The sequence below is a fragment of the Hyperoodon ampullatus genome (genome assembly GCF_949752795.1).
Source record: "Hyperoodon ampullatus genome assembly, chromosome: 11".
NCBI classification, from domain to species: Eukaryota; Metazoa; Chordata; class Mammalia; order Artiodactyla; family Ziphiidae; genus Hyperoodon; species Hyperoodon ampullatus.
In genome coordinates, this window is record NC_136924.1 from 26556674 (window position 1) to 26576898 (window position 20225).

The 20225-nt window shown below is 41.4% G+C and overlaps 1 protein-coding gene across 1 annotated transcript in view; it reads left to right on the plus strand.

Moving 5' to 3' along the window:
• Positions 1–19660, plus strand: part of IGF1 (insulin like growth factor 1) — a gene marked incomplete at its 5' end in the record, with an annotated part of 56036 nt that extends 36376 nt beyond the window's left edge. Inside the window, 5 exon segments of the mRNA XM_079715473.1 lie at positions 17468–17649; positions 19141–19248; positions 19250–19302; positions 19304–19309; positions 19311–19660. Coding sequence (XP_079571599.1) covers positions 17468–17649; positions 19141–19248; positions 19250–19302; positions 19304–19309; positions 19311–19365 — 404 coding nt within the window. The 3' untranslated portion in view covers positions 19366–19660.
• Between the last annotated feature and the right edge of the window lie 565 nt (positions 19661–20225).

Here is a 20225-nt window from a genome sequence, read left to right on the forward strand (position 1 = left end):
AGACATTCTCATGGGAAGGGCTCGGCAAAGAAATAGAACAGCGTTTGCCCTCCTCCTGCCACTTCTGCATGGAAGCCGTTGGATTAATTAACCCTGTTTCCTCAGCAGGATTGATCCCGACACTTGCTCAAGAAACTTTGATGCTTATGTGTGGCCTGACTGACAAATAACAAATTATGATTTTCCTGTTTGCAAAATTGAATGTCCTCTAGTTTATATAACCACCTGGTTCTATAAGCAATCATCAGTGGCATATTTCCCTTTAACTCTCCTTTGCCATGAGTTTTGAATGCTCTGTGAAAAGATGTTTTGATGATGTGGTCCTGAGGGTGTGCCCAAAACCCACCCCACCTGTTTGGCTTCTCTGCATTAGCCTGGGAGGTTATAAAGGGTGAGGGCATAGAAAAGATAGATTTGGGTCCTTGGGAAGTCGGTCTTCTAGAACTAAGTTTTACAACTGAGCAGATTGGCTTGAATACCCACCTGACAATTTTGAAAGCCTAAAAATAAATTGCACCTGGTACTTAGAAAAGGCAGCTTTCAATATCAGAGGACATCCTTGTGTTTCTAGTGTTCCATTTGGCTGGGGAATTTGTTAAGGCTCTAATTTCCCTCCCTGTGACCTGGCTTGTTGTCTTCAGGTGCTAGCTGCAAGCCAGAACGACACAGACTGTGCAAATAAAAAAGGCAGGGAAGGGAAAAAGGTCAACATGTGTTTTTCGTTTCAGTGTAGTTTCTTACTTTGGAGGGTTATGATTTTTTTTCCTTTTTGCAATAAAACTGGTTCTGCTACTAGACTGACATACAGTTACCTTTATTAGGCAATTATCAAAAGAGATAGGAAGTCTTTCTGGAGTTTTTAAAGTGTAAGGGGTCCTTCCCAGGATGCCTGTCCTCATTAGCCCTTTCCTCCTGGCCAGTGCTCCACCACTTAGCCATATATTATATCCAAATGTTGGATGTCTGTAACACACAGAGGCCAGAGACATGGGCATCATCTGAGAACTTGGAATTGCAAGTTACCAGGCACCATCTCAGGCTTACGAATACAGAAACTGAGGGCGGGACCCAATGTTGTTTTAACCAGCCCTCTGGGTGGCACTGATACAGGCTCAGGTTTGAGAAGCACTGATACTTATCATTGTGTAACCACCCACTGCATGACGTGTGAGTCACCTTGGGCACTGGCTGCTTCAGGAGCTCCCACAGGTTTATGAACCTGAAGTTCGTCTTTTCATGGGGGTTAGGAGGCAGGTATGTGGGTGGAGAAGTTTTACCATTTGAAATCAAAGGAGCTTCCAGATTTGTGAGTCACTTAAGCTCTCAGTTTTCTCATCTATAAAATGAGGGTAATTCCATCTGTCTCACAGGGTTGTTGAAATGGCTGAAGGAGAGAATGTGTGTGAAAGTGATGTGGAAATGGCCAGGCGCCGTCTGCAGTGAGTTCTGGAGTTAGCTCTATGGATCAATAACACCAACACGCATTGTGAACTGCAGTCTCCTGGCTGGGGAAGGGACTGCATGTCCTCTGTCCTCATCTGTATTCTGAACCCCGAGTCCAGGTACACAGTGGCCATTCACTGACTCTTTGCTGAAATCTTGGAACTAAGTATTCACTCGTGCCGTCGTCACATGTACCCTGTGAGGTGGATACTATTCACACCCCCCCTTTTGGATGAGACCCGAGAGGTTAAGCAACTTACCCACAGGCACAAAATTAGAAATGGAGCCAGCGTCTGAACTCAGGCAAATCGGCTCCGGAGACTTTGTTTTCACTAGTTCACTGTACAGCCTCACAATTAATTCATTAATGGTGATGCTGAGGACGGTGATGTGAGGTGACATTTCATGAATGCTTGTTCTATGTCACTCACTGTCCCAATCTCTCTATGTGCCTTAACTCACCACAACCCCACAGAGGGAACTGTTAGGTAACCGTTGCTAGCATCATTGCGCTTTAACAAGAAAGGAAACAGAGACACAGACATGGGCCCTGATTTGGGGTTTCTTCTTTCCAATGTAAAAATTTCTTCATACTGTGCCTCTCTGTGTACTGTTGGTGCACTTGACATCAACCCACTAATCAGTGATCATTTATAAACTGCCTGATAAATGCCCAGTGCTGTGCTTCTAGACACAGAAATATGAGACACCATTTCCACCCTTAAAATGCTTCAAATCGGGCTTCCCTGGTGGCACAGTGGTTGGGAGTCCACCTGCTGATGCAGGGGACACGAGTTCGTGCCCCGGTCCGGGAAGATCCCACATGCTGCGGAGCGGCTGGGCCTGTGAGCCACGGCAGCTGAGCCTGCGCGTCCGGAGCCTGTGCTCCGCAACGGGAGAGGCCACAACAGTGAGAGGCCTGTGTACCTCAAAAAAAAAAAAAAATGCTTCAAATCAAGTTGGGGAAATTGATTGGTCCTCATAAAACAGAAAAAAAAAAAGCCTAATATATAGATTAAGTGCTAGTTTGTGATGCACAAAATAATCATTTTGCACCTTCAGAGAGGTTAGTGGGAATGAAATCCTCAGACAAGAATTCTCACAGGGGCCTAAAGGAAACTCCCTTGCTGGACTCAGACTCCAATTGCTCTGGGCAATGGTCATTGAAACGTTGATTTCAGCATCGCCACACTACAGTTTCCTATAAGGTTGTCATAGGAACCAGGGGCATGGAGGGCATGGTGACCTGTTATCCCATTTTTGTCTGTTTTGTTAACATCTTATCCTCAGTACTGAGAGCAGTATCTAGAGTATAGTAGGTGCTCAATGAACATTGGTGATTGAATGATTAGAAGCAGGAAAGGAATAACGTGGTCAAAGAAGGGCAGGTGTGGCCAAATTTGGGGTTAGATGGGGAGGTAGGTTGTCAGGGATATTACTCCCTGAAAGAAGGTTGAGAGACCCCAGGCTGGGCAGGAGGCAGGTATTCCAGGGAGGTTCTGAGTCCAGAAGGAGCACGAAAGCAGAGCTTTTGCTATTTAGAACACAAACTCCCCATCTCCCTACAGGAGGTATGATGCTGTTGGCAGCCATGCTCTGGGGATCCCTTCTCCCTACCCTGGAGAAGAAAACTTGTAGGTACTTGGTGATTTTGAAAATTGAGAACTAGGGTCTCTTGTCATCAATTTCATTTTTCCTGGTTTTTCTTCTACTTAGTAAACTTTTGGACACCAAGCCCAATTCTTGGTTACATCCCATGTTTCCTTCAGAGGAAACTGCACTAGTAATTGAAAACAGAAATTGGTTCTTTTCTCTAATTCATGGGATGCAGGTAAGATTCCTGTTTGTGCTCTACCTTGGCTCTCGCTTTTCTAATCCTGGGAGGAAATCTAGATATAATTCTCTGCTTTGGTCCTTATGAAAAATTGTAGGCTTTCAGCAAAATAGGATTGTCTGATAATATTATTTGACTCAGTAATTCCATTCCTGGGAATTTATTCTTACAAATGATCTAGAAGTAGAAAGTTATGTGCACAAAGACACTTATTGGTGCATTAGTTAAAATAATGATAAAGCTGGAACTAGACTAAACGTCTAATAACAGGAAAATGTTTAAAAAATAAATGGTGGCAAATCTACTCAATAAAATATTCTTCATCTTTAAAATTATAATTATAAAGATTATGGAGCAATACAGAAAATGCTCCCAATATACTGTTAAGTGAAAAAACACAAAAATACTACCTGAAATTTAGGCTGTGACTGTACCTGTGTCAAAATGATGCATGCATCTGGGTGAGAACTAGAAAAAAAATAGAAAAATGATGAGATTATGATGTGTTGGGATAGCGAGATTATGGGTAAAATTTCATTTTTCAGTTTCGGCTGAAGTTGTCATAATTTTGTGCAATACAAAGGGACTGGAAACGAGATGGTCTGGCTGCACTACAGAGCTGACTGCCCCTTTTGAAAGAGGAAAGAATCACAGTGTACTGGGTGAGATGTGAACATCCAACACCAGCCATGCCTTAAACTGCAGGATTGCCCAGACTTTTCTCTCTAGGACAAAAGCCATGCATGACATTCCTTCTGGCAGTCTCTGGAATACCTAGGCTATAACTCTGTCTACTACATGTGCTCAAAACCTGGGGTTGGTGGGCTGACTTAGATAACCTCCTCCATATCCTTCATGGATTTTAGCATTATGTGCCTTTAAGAATCCCAGTAATGGTATCAACTTCAGAATTTTTCCTCACCTGAGAATTCTCCCACTTTCAAGGTGTCCCCAGTTGAAGTGAAGTCACTTGGCAACCTACTAGCTATATGATTTGGGTCAAGTTACTTAACCTTGCTAAACCTCAGTTTCCTCATATGTAAAATGGGTATAGTAATAATGCCTACTTCATGCAGTTGCTGTAAATGAGATGACATGAAAAGTAATATTTACTATACTAGCTTAATAGAAAGCACTCAACAAAGGGAAGCTATTGGTAATATATTACTGCAAAGGCACGCATTTGTTCTAAATGTCAAAGAAATTAGTTTAAACATAAAATGAACTGGAGAATGAAATGCCCCTTTTCAATCTCCAGAGAAACTTGCGTTTAATGGAAAAGTTTCAAACCTCATTTGATTATACCTTTAGGTCTTATTATAGTTCCTTCTTTCTCACTAGCTAATCAATATCCTCTAGGTTTGAGTCTTCTCAAATGTTCTTGAGGCATGAAGGTGTTGTCTGCACTATTGTGTTTAAATCAACGTAAGGGAGCTTAACTAAGCATCAAACCAGGTAGTACGGTCTGCATAGTAACTCTGACACTTGAAGAAGTGCATCATTTCAGGCCAGATAGAAGGCTAGAAGAAAGAGCCACAGTTGGTGATGCCACAGATGACTAACCCTGATGGGGGAGGTGAGAAAGTTGGGAAGCCAAGAGCCACAGCCAAGGACAAGAGAAGAGTCTGGTTTGAAAGGAGAGTGTTAAGACATCAACAGCCTGGAAGGAGAAGTCCAGGGTGATTTGTGGCCTGTTGAGTACCAGGAAAAAAGATGTGGCCAAAGAAGGCACAGATGTTCTGAAGAATGCAAGGAATTTATGACGGGTCATAGTCTGACTGCAGGAAATGCCTGCTGAGGGCAGAGCTCAGTGGACCGTGGGAGCACTGGTTCAATGAGAAGATATGGGAAGACTAAGATGTCACAAGTACCTTTACCAGAGTATCGTCCTGCACCGGAAGCAAAGGAGGAGGAAGAGGAGGACAAGAAGTTGCTTGAGGAGAAAAATAAATAAATTAGCAAGTCGTTAGACGTAGATTAAAATATTTCTAAACCAACAGCCCCCTTTTCCCTGTCACTCTTCTTTGTAAAAGTCATCGTCAATGACTTGAACTGACAGCTCAGAAGTGAGAATGTTTGTAGCTCTCTCCACATTCTCTTATCAGAACTGCTACTACGAGTCAAAACGCTTCACTTCTCCTCCTATACCTATTATACAGAAGCTGCTGCAAGACCTTGACAATCATTTCCTCTCATCAACCTAAAGGTTTATACATGCAGTTTTTATATAAATATGCATCTAATTGACATAGTGGGGATTATGGAGACCATACCCATTAAGAGATCAATGGATTTTATATTCTCCTTTTTCACAGGTGTGACAGGCTAGGTGTGGGATTACAAGGAAGCAGGCACTTGCTGAAAGGCTGGAAAGAGAGAATGGAGGCTTCCCTGTTCAGCAACTATGCATCAGAAGAGAGCATTTAGCCCCTGAACTTGGGCCCTGACTTCCTACTAGAGTTAGGACAGAGCTAATTATGCCTAAGTATTAACATCAGCAGTGCCTTCATGCAGGCTTCCCAAACCCAGATCTGAGCCAAAGAGAGCAGAGAGAAGGTAAGTGTTGAGGGAAATAAAATATCCCACAAGCAGTTATCCTGGCCCACTGTCCCTGCACGAAGGAGCCTCCGCAGCTATAGGACACATCAGGCCTCACGTTGCTTGCTTCTAATGAGGCCAACTAATTCTGCAACCATGGGCAGGTTTCGTGATAAACTGGAAAATAACTTCTGGGGCAACTGTCTTCAGTTCTCAGAAAGAAAATTCACAGAAGTGAGTGATTGGCTGAAAGGCCAAGAAACCATTGCCTCAGAGTGGGGTCCTAGAGCAGAGCAACGTGGTCATTCACAGTGTGTTTGAGTATGTGACAAAAAATAAAAATAAAAATGAGTTTGATTTCTCCAGCCAACATCACAAGCTGAAAACATTTTCCTTTAGTAAAATAAATACGGGAATCAGAGATTTTTCTTGATTGATAATAATATTTGCTAAAAGCATTTAATGAGGTTTGGAGATGTAGAAATGATATCAGTCCCAGATGAAATAAAGATGAGAACAGGATTTAGCTTGGAGACAAGCTGCAACCCAGCCACACCTCTCTCTCCTTATTCATACTTCACTTGCTCAATTCAGAAAAATAATATTTGGGGGTGGGAGGAGTGGGGTGGCTAAAACTAACAGGCTCGGTGATTGCCAGATTACTAAGAGACTTCTTAGCTGACCTTGAATTTGCTCTCCGGTCCAAAGCCTTATGAAATTCTAAAATTTAATAATTTGAGGAAAGCCCTTAAAGTCTCTTGGTCATGTTTAAGCAATTAAATATTAAGCGGAAGGGGAGAAAATTATAGTAGCAAAATTCTATAGAAAAAAAGAGATAAAGGATGGTTAGACAAGTCCAGATTTTAGCTGAAATTTCCTGAGATAATATAATCTCTCATTAAGTGAACCATTTACCCTCAGTCTGCATACCTGCTTAATATTTTGATGAATCATACTACCACTTGCTTGAGAACTCCTTGTACAGATTTTAAAATTTTAATAACCTTAACATTAGTTTATCTTACCAAAAAAAAGGTGTAGCATTTGAAAAAAAAACATGTATGTAATGGTCTTCTAATTTTGTCCTCTGGGCAGATGTTGGGTCCCAATGGTAGAGATGATGACCTGTCTGGAAGCCCATTCACGTTATCAGAGATGGGATAACATGTAATTGTAGATGGAATTTTCTGGGGAAACTATGTACCAGTCCCCCAGGAAGAAACTGAATATCACACAGAGGATTCAGATACCATTGACAGACACTTAGGAAGCTAGTGAAATAAAATGTTGCCCACGTTGAATACTAGGAAATTCAGCATTCTGGTCAACGATGTTAACAACCCTCCTGGGACTGGTCACTTATCTTTTGAAGATGTGGCTTTGCGAAGAGTAATGTTAAAAGACCATGCCCCCAGAATGGCCATCATCAAAAAAATCTACAAACAGTAAATGCTGGAGAGGGTGTGGAGAAAAGGGAACCCTCATACAGTGTTGGTGGGAATATAAATTGATACAGCCACTGTGGAGAACAGTATGGAGGTTCCTTACAAAACTAAAAATAGAACTACCATATGACCCAGCAATCCCACTACTGGGCATATACCCTGAGAAAACCATAATTCAAAAAGAGTCAGGTACCACAATGTTCATTGCAGCTCTATTTACAATAGCCAGGACATGGAAGCAACCTAAGTGTCCATCAAAAGATGAATGGATAAAGATGTGGCACATATATACAATGGAATATTACTCAGCCATAAAAAGAAATGAAATTTAGTTATTTGTAGTGAGGTGGATGGACCTAGAGTCTGTCATACAGAGTGAAGTAAGTCAGAAATAGAAAAACAAATACCGTATGCTAACACATATATATGGAATCTAAAAAAAAAAAAACCAAAAAGTTTCTGATGAACCTAGGGGCAGGACAGGAATAAAGACACAGATGTAGAGAATGGACTTGAGGACATGGGGAGGGGGAAGGGTAAGCTGGGATGAAGTGAGAGACTGGCATGGACTTATATATACTACCAAATATAAAATAGATAGCTAGTGGGAAGCAGCCTCATAGTGCTTTGTGACCACCTAGAGGGGTGGGATAGGGAGGGTGGGAGGGAGATGCAAGAGGGAGAAGATATAGGGATATATGTATATGTATAGCTGATTCACTTTGTTTTAAAGCAGAAACTAACACATCATTGTAAAGCAATTATACTCCAATATAGATGCTAAAAAAAAAGTCACCAGGGGGGCTCACTAGTAAATTTGAACTGGAAGAAGAGGGAATCAGCAAACTTAAAGATAGAGTGATAGTGATTATGCAATCCAAATAACATAAAGAAGGATGGAGAAGAAATGAACAGAGCTGCAGAGATGTATGCGGCATCCAATAAAAATGAAAGACCATGCCCAGGAGTTTCTAGAAAGACTCTTCTCATACTCATTCTCATTTCTGGGTGCCCACACAAATGAGGCCACTTCCTCGTTCTTCAAAGCCTTTAGGATCCATTTCCAAAATGAAGTTGGGTTCTTTCTACTATTTCAACAGCTCCAGCAAATGACTCTCTTATCTTTCTTATCCTTCTAATTCACACCTGTATCCTGCCTTGATCTGGCTTCTGCAGTCCTCACAAATTTTCCTCCATCAAACCCAATGCTGATCCCTGCTTTTCTTAAATTCAATCTGATATATCAATCTTGTTTTCATATAAAATTAAATCTGACAAAGAGGAAAGACCTGGATCTCTCATCAAACTTCTCTTCACTGTATTTTTCTCTATTATTGGGGAAAAGCACTGATGTGCCATATATGCATTGTTGATTAGAAAGTGGGTCCCATAGCCATTTAGATAATGCTTAGAGTCGTGTTGTTAGAAGGAGTGCTTGATGTTATCCAGTACTTTGTCTATGTGAGAAAACTGAATCTCAGAGAGTTTGGGTGACTTGTGAGTTTGCACAAAGGATCTGGGCTGGAATCCAATGTTGTTTTCAGTATACCATATTGCCTTCTTTTTTACTTCCTCTCTGCATATGGCACTGTGCTAGGTGCTATAGAAACACTCCCCAGGAACTTTCAATTCAGGAACAACGCTGTTGACACACCAGCATGAAAGGTACCTCACACACAACCCAACTGGCACGGACGTGAACACTCTGCAGTTATTTATATCATGTAGCACTCTAACCCCCTTCTCCCTCCCTCCCTCCTCTCCTGTGTTCAACCTGTCGCTGACTCTGGCTGTTGCTTCTCTGCACTAATGCCAACGGCTGTCTCTGCTGCTGTGGAGGCTGCCCTCCAACACCTCACTCCCTGATGCAGGCCCGGATGCCTCTCCTTATGGGGCCTACACCTCCCGACACTCTCCCTTCAGACAGGCCAGACGGCCCTGGCAGCTGTCACCCCTTCACCTGGATCCTGACCGTGTCACACCCACCCCTGGGAAAATCTCCAGATGCACCCTGAGCAAAACACAGAGGCCTGAGTGAGGAGACTGATGGGGAGCAGGGCCCCTGAGAACACAGGGCAGGTGCCAAGTTGCAAAGAAAAGAGAAATGATAGACTTTAGAGTGAAACTAAAAATAAAGAGAATGTGTTTTAATACCCCTTTGGCTGATTCATCTTTCTGTGGCACCAGAAAGAGGGGCGTTACCCCCTATTCATGAATGCCTTATGTTTTGCCTACAAGGCCTCTCTTCCCACATCTGAAAGAGTAAACTGACAGTAACAGTGTAAGTATAAGAGATAATGCTGGTGGCATGGCTACAATCTCCACATTGGAGCCGGACTCATCTTACAATTTCCGTCACAGCCTTTCTCAAAAAAATGAGATAACTCAGGTCCATATGTGCGATTCCTCAACATCCCTTCTTATTCTCTCTTGTTTTGTCTGTCTTCATCTCATTCAGGTGTGGGTCCAAGATGGAGTAGTGATTAGTGGGCCTGGTGACATTGTATACTTGGTGGCTGTTTATTTCCAAAGCATGGTTGGCAGGAAAGGGAGCCTTAGATTTCAGTCATTCCAGAGAGGGAACTAAACTCTAATTTTTAGCCTACCATGAACTCTGCATAATATGAGCTTTTGCCCTAAAGTGCATCAGTGAGCAAAAATAATGTCAATAGCTGTCAATAACAGGAGACCAGAAGATATGGAGGAAGAAGAGAAAAGAAAGAGGAGAGAAATACATATGCTGGTGGAAAGTGATTGGGGAACCACTCTGACCATGTATTTTGCCCACACCCCTCCCATGCCTTGCAGCATTGTTTTGAAATAAGTGAATAGATACTAATGCCGAAAAGCCAATTATTTTAGCCAGTGGATTATTTGGGAGAAATCAAACGTAACAAGAGTTCAAGATAAGCCCATATCACTGTGTGACTTGATTGGAGGATCTGTTCTCATAGAGTTCCTATTCCAGATTAAAATTATTTAGGACAGTCTATACAACATAAAGTTTGGATATTCTTTCAAAGGAACACATATTCGTTCATTTTCATAGAGAACAGTCCTCCTTTATCTAGAAAGGCCATCTTTTCAACCAAACTTTGGAAAGGATGCATTTTTAAGAGGAAGAGAGGAAGAGGAGGAGACCTGCCCAGCCAGCCTTGCCAGCCAACTAACTCCATAACAATTATAAGAGTTAAGATTTATTTAGAGTTTATTGCATACCAGACATTGTGCAAAACACTTTACATACATTCTCACTTAACCTTCACAACAGTCTTGGGAGATACTCTCATGTCCATTTTACATAAGAGGATCTGAGTCTTAGAAGAGTTGGTGCCTTGCCCAAGGTGATTAGTGAATAAGTGGCAGAATCCAGACCTGTCTGACTCCAAAACGTGTGCTTTTAGCCACTCCACACATTGCCTCCTTCACTGGTATGACAGATGTCACAGGCAGAACATACTCAAACCCTGCAGTATGTTCTAACTAATCGAAACTATATAACTGGAAAATGGTAGCTAACTTATATAGCAGGCTCAACTGAAATAATTCAGACATAAAAATGACCTCCTGGCATTTGATTATCTTTTACCTTAGACGTTGATAAACCAAACCATTCCCTCAGGACAACATTTCTGTCCAGCAAAGCATTTCTCTTGCCAAAGTGTAATTTTGTTGGCTACATCTATCTCCTCCAAGGCCTGGAATCAAACCTAAACTAGTAAATTGTGCTGACCTGGCAAGACGCTCGCCCTCCAGGGCATTGTATCAGGCTAAAGTAATACATCACGTTGCTTCCCACTCTGTCGGCCCATTTCTCCAAAGAGCCCTAAAACGGTAATGTTTCTCCTCTGAATCTCTAGTTTTCTTGCTCATAAGCCTTGCGCTTTAGCTCCCTGGCCTTTGGGACAGAGGCAGACTGAATAGCACTAGTTTCACACCTGCCCTTGAGTTGGGGCTTCCAAAAAAAAAAGGCAGATTTGAAGAAAGGGGCAGCCCCACAGAGCGCTGCTTCATTCCTTTTAGGCCCAGAGATACACAAACATTGACTTGATTGGGTAACAGGAAGACTTTGGTCTTTGGGTGATGGGGATTTAGAAGCTGAGAAAGAGTTGCCGAGTGATGGGGGTGGTGGCAGGTCAAACAGAGCCGCGATTCCTAGAAAAGATGACCTTGTTCAACTGAGAAGTAGTGGGACCAGCAGACACTGGAAATTAAAAATTAACACAGGCTGAAGTGAAACTGATGACTGAATTTGATAGGTTTTCAAGAAAAGTTTATGACATGCCATTCACAGAAGAGAGGACATTTTCTGTGTTCACTTTTATAAATGCCAAAGGCCAGTCCTACTTGGAAAGATCTTCTGCAGAAAAGCAGAAATGTGTAGAGTCCACTAGCAACATATAAGGCAGGCAATAGGTATATATTTTTGAAAAATTTCTTCACAAACAATCCTATTTTTAAAATGTTTTGACAATAGTTTTGATACTGACAGTCAAGCACTTCATTCCCCGATATGTGTTCGAGTATGTGTGTGTACATACTCTCGTTATTCTAAATGCATAGTGATGTGGATGGTCTTACAGTAGTGAAGGCATCTTTCCATATCTTTACTAAGCACATGAACACATATATCTCAATATTTGTTTTAATTCAAGTTGATTTCCATAGAATTTTTTAAAGGTAAAATATCGATTCATCAAAAGGCTTTAAGTTAATGCAAATCCTATGAATTCAGGAAATATCAACCATTCAATGTATTACATTTGGGGTCTAGGTAATGGTCCTATCACAATTTTCCTTATATTAGGAACTCATGAAAGGAGTCCAGTTTTCCACATAAAGCCATAAAAAAGGAAAGTGAGAAGTGATTCTCACTAAAATGGACACAAATTTAAGATTACTCACATTTTACCCAACTTTCCTACTAGTATCCCATGCAAAATTATGTCAACTGAATGAATTTTTATTAGATAAGGTGGTACATGGAGCACTGATGCCTAAGAAACTAATCATTCTGAGTTATTTTAAATTGTCAATAGGTCTGGAAGTTATGGATAGATAGTTGGTGTAGGAAACCTAACTGGCTTCTACAGATATTAACTATGGTATTTGATTCTGTGATCAATCTTAAGTTAATCAAAGTTAAATGCAACTTCGTTTTTTATTAGTTGATAATCCATTTGCGTTTTCAACCAGACACATAATTGTGAATTTTCTAGAAATAGCCCTGGAAATACAACTAGAACTGTCTTACTTCTTTTTCCCTGCTTTCAAAACACGATCAACTTTAGAACCTCCCCCGTTAGCAATTTCTAGAGAACTTTTAGTCCTTGGAACGCAAACAGTAACAAGTGTGTATCTTCAGAACTGGATATTTCCCTATTTGGAAAATGTTTGCATTTTTTATTATTTAAATACTGATTCTTCAAGTCAATGTCTCCTACTTCCAACAACAGAGTGAAAATAATTAAAGGAAAGCTTTCTCAATAAGCAAGAGGGGAAGTTTCAAAGGAAATTAAAGTTGAGTACAATGTCCCGACTGTATTCCCAGAAATCTATAAAGAAACTCAAGCTTATGTAGCACCAATAAAGGTAGTACATATTTACCAATGATGAATGACCAGAGCTCTTTGCTCTAGAAGTGATGACCCCAGTTAAATCTCATTATTATGCCTTCTCCTTCAGAGATGGTGGGAAGCAAGTTGCTTGCATCCATGACAAAATGTGAGACTCAGCTAATTGGCATGGTTTTGATGATGCCAAAATTCTGCCCCAAACCCTTATAACTAGCAAGTTTGCCCTGAAGATTATTGAATTACTCCACTGACCATGCATTATTTAAAGGGAAGTGCTACTATTATAGAAGCCAGCTGTTTAATCATTGGAATTCTGTCTGTTGGCCAACTTTCAAGATACAGCCATACAACTTTCAAGATGCTGTGATGACACTTTATGTCTGCTCATAGAGAACTCAAGTCCTAGGTTAGGTGGCAGCCAACTTGTCTGCTAAGCAATCTTTGGTTTGCATGCTCTGGAGCAAACCTACTGAAAAACAAATATATAAATTTCCAATGTCAAGACTTTGTCAGCAAGGAAAATTCTGTGAAATTCTACACATGCCTGTTCACCCTAACAGTTGAGTGAGTATATGGACACTTCATAATTGGTATGACAGAACTCTGGGACTGGGACTATACCTAGTTGTAGAAAGGACTATCCCAGTCACCTGTTTTTGTCATAGAATTGAGTACAAAAAAATGTTTTGAGAATCTTGGGGAACTCAAGTGATAAACAGAAAACAAATTTTAACCTTCTAGGTTAGAAAATATTTGGTTTTCTTTCTTGAAGACAGTGTAAAAGTGGTTTCCAACCATAGTGAATATTTGGTTGGCCTAGGTGAGTTTTCTCCTCCATTTCTTTACTTATTGCAGAATATTTAGAATAGAAAGGACCATAGCAGTCAGACACTGTGTTCAATACAGGAATATGCTCTTAGGATCTCTGACAGGTGTTCATATAGCCTTTACTTAACTGCTTCCAGCAATGGGAAGTTCATTACATTTAAAAGAAGTCAGTCCCATTTTTAACACTCTTAAGTTCAAATTGTTAGAAATTTTTTCTTATATTAATCCAACATTTGTTTCTTTTTCACCTACCAACTCTGATTCTGCCCACTGGAGCATAATTACCTAGTGCTTAATGAGGAGTTTTCAAAGGCAAGGATGGAACAGTTCACTCCATCTCATTTAAAAATTACTCATAATGACAATAGCTGCAATTCTGAGGTCATTAAAAATCCCTATTTTTCTCAAAATTGATACTGTAGCAAATTATTTTACTGTTTTCCTGGTAAACCACATTGCATCATGCTCCTAGTTTTAGCCCATAGTAACAAATATCTTTATTTTGGTTCTGGAAAAATAAGAAATATGAGGCATTTGAAGATAAAGGGAAAAACTTTGACCTTCAACTCTGGCCTCTCAATTGGTGAGAAATGATTTTTTTTTGTTGTTAAATATCTTTATGTAGAACCAGAAGTCAAGTCTATAAGACACTTCAAAGGATCAATTAAACTTTAAAAGGCAAGGTAAATACTTGTTATGTTCATATATTTTCAATGAAGTACAATCAGTCCATTGTAGACATCATGAATAGACAAAGAAAAACATCTTTCTAGGATTGTGGTGGCTAGAAATAACTGGTAGTTACATTTTTGGCAAAATCCAAGTCTGTAATATTTTGACAACATTAAAAAAACAGATATAGACATAAGGTAAACTTTCTTTTTAGAGCATTGTGGAAGAGTCTTAAATTTCTCTGTTCCTAAAGTCATTGATCTATGGACTAAAAAAGCACAGCTATTTTATAGACTGAACCATGGCAAACTCTGAGCTCATCTAAGAGGTGACAAAGCAGATGCCTGGTGTGTGCTATTATTGTTTGCTGTGCTGATGATTACTTTCTATCTCTCAAGAGGAAATAGTCCTGTGGTGAGTTTCGTGGCTGTTGACAGTCACCAAGAAGGGAATATGTATACATACAATGTTTGATGCTGTTCTGAGATGAAGGTTAGTGTCTTTCTCCAGTGGCAAGCAAGAAGCTCCAGAACCTATGGAGTCTCAGAAGGAAGATTACTTTAGACATGCTTGAAACAGAGGTGCTAAATAGGTCCTGGAATCACAGAGCCTATCCCTCTCCATCTTCAACCCATAAGGATGAAATTAGTTGTTTCTAAGTTAGCCGAGTGTGAAGGTTTCTGGAACCACTCCTGCCACATTACCTCCAAACATCAAATTACTATTCCAAATTCAACAAATGAATCACAATCATGTCCCATTAAGAAATGTATCGTTTTGGCAAAGAGCAATCATTACCTGCGGTGGATGACAGGGACGCTTACCTCAAAGTAGGCTGAGTCACCTTCCCCTCTCTCCCCACCCCAAGAGAAAACCAAAGTGTATCAGCCACTCTCCACTGGCTGACCCCTTCAGCCTCTTGAAATAGCCACTTAGCAAAAAGTATGCAGAAGTCCTTTGTGGATTACAAAGAACCATGTAAGCCTATTTGTGTCTTTATTCTAATTTATAGTTCCAGGAAAAGATTATAAAAACAAAAAAAACAAAAAATATTGTTTACATTGCCCAAGGGACCAGATAAGTCCTGGCTTGCCAGGGCCCAGCTGGCGAGCAGAAGCAGAGAGTCTTCTGCACTGGTTGATCCTCCAATGGCAAGTGAAAACACCACTGAGGCTCCAACTGGGACCAGCTGCCTGGTCCCTTCCAAATCCCTCAACCATGAGGAACCCACAGGGTTCGCCCTGAATGAAAGCAGCACACCCCACCCAAAGAGACCACAATTGAACCCTTGCTAAGTTTCTACCCCTAGCTGCCCTAAGAATGACAATAAACCTGCCTTACAGGGAGGAAGCATCCCCAGGTTCCTGTGCCAAGCATCAGGAAAACATTTGGATTCTTAGAGGATGCCATGAACAGCTGGCCCCTCGAGCCACAAGGCAGCCAAACTAGTTTGGTAGCAGGCCATGACCATGGGTCTGATCTCCCCCAACTAGAGAGTTCAAAATATACATGGAGATTTTGACTTTCAAAACTTCATCCTAAAGTACAGTATCATTATTATGTGAACGTAAGACTTTTTATTTAACATATAATGCTGTCTTCTGTGTCAGGAATTTAAATTGAACATATGTCACATTGATTAATTGGATCCTTCTGGCTCAATAGTTCACAAATTTTCTTCCATGAAGCTTGGACATCAGTGGAGAAGACTCAGGCCCTCCACCTCCCAAGGGAGGTAAGGGAGACAGAGAAAGCCAAGATCCAGTCCCCTGCCCTTGCCCAAGCCCCAGCAGTTTCACTTTTGTCTGTTTTATATATGGGTATATAAGCAAGATTTGGTGTAACAAAAGTTCTACTATGACCAAAAGTTTACAAAGAATTCAAGTACATTTTAAGTTCCATGTAAACTTGTTTTGCCTCCTTTTTACTTCTAGAGCCAAGAAAAGTGTGTCCAAATCAAAACAAAACAAAATAGAATCACACTAAAACCTACTTGCCAAGTAAAGAGGCCTAATTGATTTGAAAATATCAAAAGAAATTTGATTCCTGGTGTTCCCTCTGGGCAATCAGAATGAAAAATGGACATTTAGTTCATTCTGTCTCAGTCTAGTGGTTATTCTATAAGAAAACAGAAATGATGGTTCTGGTCTCTCTAGGGTGATAGGAGAAGGAGCCCTATCACATTGGTATTGTCATCAGTTCCAAGTTCCAAAGCTTCTGGATGCAGTCAATAGAGAGCCTGTCTCTTCACAGACCCTATATGATCCTGGAAAGCGATGTTCTGAGGAAACAAACCAACATTTATTTAGGACCTACTAGGTGTCAGGTGATACGCTAAGTACTTTTCATACAGTATGTCATATAATCCTCAAGCAATCAGTACAAGGAAAATCTTATTAACCCCACTTTACAAATGGGTAAACTGAGGCCAAGGAAGCTTAAATGACTTGTCCAGAGTCATACAACAGGTCTCCCAGGCTCTATGAGGCACTTGGGCTTAGCCAGGAGTAGACCTGAGTTTGAATCCTGGCTCCACCACTTACTGCATGAATGACCCTGAGTAAGTCATTTCCAACTCTGAGTTTCGGTTTCCAAGTCTCGGTTTCCACATCAGTTAAGTGAGGAGAACTTTCCAGACTTAAAACCTCTTTAATTCTCAGTCTGATGTTATAACAGAAGCAGTTAAGCCAAAGAGCAAACATCTGAGCCATCCTGCAAACAAAAACCATACAGATTTGCTAACAAGATTAAGAAAACATAAAACATGCTCTTTTAATTAATATTCCTAGCAGCCTCCCAATAAAGTCAACATATAAGGAAAGGTGAGGATTGGGTCTAGACAAGATCCTTGACTACAGGTGTCTAAGAACTTGAGGAGAATTAACACAAATAAATGCACAATGAGTGAGGTATTGCCAGCGAGTGTGGCACCAACTCCAGGAGACATTCTGGAGTCCAGAAAGATCTAGGGGGTCAGGAATTGTTGGAGGAGCTTCAAGAAGAGGTTGACTCACAGAAGTGTGGGTTGACGAGGTGTGGGGAGAGGAGAGTCTTCAGGGGCTGGGGGGGACTGTGAAGATAACCTATTATCCCACTCTAAAGCCCGGCCTCTCTGCGTTTGATTGGAACAGACAAGCCCACGGGGTATGGCTCGAGCAGTCGGAGGGCGCCTCAGACAGGAATCGTGGATGAATGCTGCTTCCGGAGCTGTGATCTGAGGAGGCTGGAGATGTACTGCGCGCCTCTCAAGCCTGCCAAGTCAGCCCGCTCTGTACGTGCCCAGCGCCACACCGACATGCCCAAGGCTCAGAAGGTAAGCCAACCTGGGGGGGGGATGGGGGTTGGCCACCCCTGTGAGATCTGTATCCTGTCCATGTGGGTGAGCCAAACAGTAACTAGGTCCTGTAGTCTCCTGGCTCACAGGTCAAAAAAGCTCCCTTCTCACCTGAGAGGTCCATCCCTTACATCACTCCACTTTGTAAACTCTCCCTTCCACTGCTCTGGACCATCTGATCACCAGAAGACGGTGGAGAAGAATGATTAAACTTGGGCTTTGGTATCGGACAAAACTGACATCCTAGGTTCGCCAATCACCAGCGGAGAGCCCTTGGCGAAATAATGTAACCTCTCAAGCCCTAGTTTCATCAGTAAAGTTGGGATAACGGTACTATCTACCTCATCAGGTCGTTTGTGTGCATGCAATGCTTTTCACATGCCTGCACAAAGTAACTGGTGGACAAGTGTTAACTTCTGTCATAACTGCATGAATAAAGTATGTGACCTTTCAAGTCCTGGTATTCTGCAAAGGTGCAAAGAAAAAAAAAAACACTCTAAAATGGGAACTAATAGAAATTCACATCCAGTGGCAAACATAAAAGAAAATAAAAACAAAATAGAAAGAATATAAAAACAAATAAAAACTTCTGTTTGGCTCTAAGAACACCAAAAAATTTCTAATGATCAAAATCTGCAGGTGTCTCTTACTAAGAGCTAGACTTTAAACAAGCCTTAGAGGTACTATCTATGCCACCAAAAGTACGTAAATCATCTGATGCACATTGATAACTTAATACATTTTTGTTGAATGAGTGAATGAACAAGTGAACAAATGAATATGTGACTACATTTTAGTGATTAAGTAGAAAGGATGAGAACTAAAGAGAAGGTGAAGAAAATGAGGAAGGATGAATAAGGAAAGTAAAAATCTCTCAGGTCTCCTTGGGGACTCTTGACAAAAAAAGAAAACAACAACTTGAGGTTTTAATCTTTGGAGTCAAAACTAGCATCGTGCAGAAGGCACAAGATGAGAGGCCAAGAAGTACATAATAACACTTTTGCTGCTTCCTGGTCCTAATTTGCAGCTGAGGCTGGAACAGGGGGCTTAGCAGAGATATGACCCCAGGGAGCCACCTTGAGTGATGGAAAGGGACTAGGCACAACCTGGTTCACAGAGAACACAGTAGCCAGAGGATGAGTCAGGGAGCAAGCACCACAGAAATAACTTTTAGGTGAATGTGGCTGGAAGGTGTGCTTGAGGGGGTGAAGGCAGGTTAATTCTTTCTCTTTCCAGGTGACACAGTGCCTCTCAATTTCTAGTTGGGGAGGGGGTGGGTGGTGTCAGAGATGAGTCCCAAAGTTCTGGAATATCAGGTCTAGTGACTGAGGTCCAGACACCTCTCCAGCACCAATGATGTCTTCTGCATCTATGGAGCCCAGGCATCCTGGGCTGACTCAAAGGCTCTGTCTCCCGGGACACCAAGGGAACCACCTGTTCTCAATGCAATTATTTTTGTGATGTTTACAGTATCAGCCCCCATCCACCAACAAGAAAACGAAGTCTCAGAGGAGAAGGAAAGGTGGGCCAAAGAAACATCCAGGAGGGGAACAGAAGGAGGGGACGGAAGCAAGTCAGCAAGCAGATGAAAGGCAAGAAGAAAGAGCAGAGGAGGGAGACTGGAGCTAGAAACTGAACACAGGCCAGAAAGGAAAACGGAGGAGAGCAGGACTAAGACAGAGGCAAGGAGGATGAGAGAGAAGCAGACAGCGAGAAAAAAGTGGGAGATGCTGTAGAGGAAATGAAGAAAAGTAGGCCCGCTGGAGCTAGAGAAATCATGTGACAGAAGGAGGAGAAACGGAGAAATGTGGAGAAGCTAATAAACGTGGAGAAATGGAAAAGGAAAATGTCATGCCCAAGAAAGTCCAAAGAAAGACAGTGGCAAGAATGAAAAAAGAACAAAAATTATGCAAGAGGCAAAGAAAACAATTCCCCTCCCCGCCAAAAAAACAAGTAAAATAATTAAAATAAAAATCAAGGCTTTTATATGCATTTTAAATTTTTTTGTGTGAATTTTACAAGAATTTCCATGTCAATATATATCCAGAGTTAAATATTAGCCCCAAATTCTCAGCAAGACTGAATTGTGTCATAAAAGTTCCCAGATTGCCTTTCCTACAGTGTCACTGGAGGCTGCATTTCTTAGTCAAGCTGGGGCCAAAGGGCACCCAGTATTTGCCTAAAGGCCCATGAGGCCTGAGAGCTTACCTATGAGAGGAGGTCACTGAACTTTTTTGTGTGCACTTTGGAATCAGACATAAAAGATGTATTAGTGTGATAGGGCTGCCATAATAAAAGTGCCACAGACATTTTCACACATTTCTGGAGGCTGGAAGTCTAAGATCAAGGTGTTGGCAGGGTCATTTCCTCCAGGGACCTGGGAGGGAAAGATCTGTTTCAAGTCTCTTTCCTTGGTTTGGAATTGGCCTTCTTTCCCCTGTGTTTGCACATCATCTTCCCTCTATACAAATCTCTGTACCCAGATTTCCTCTTCTCATAAGGACACCAGTTATACTGGAGTAGGACCCATCATAATGACCTTATTTTCACTTAAA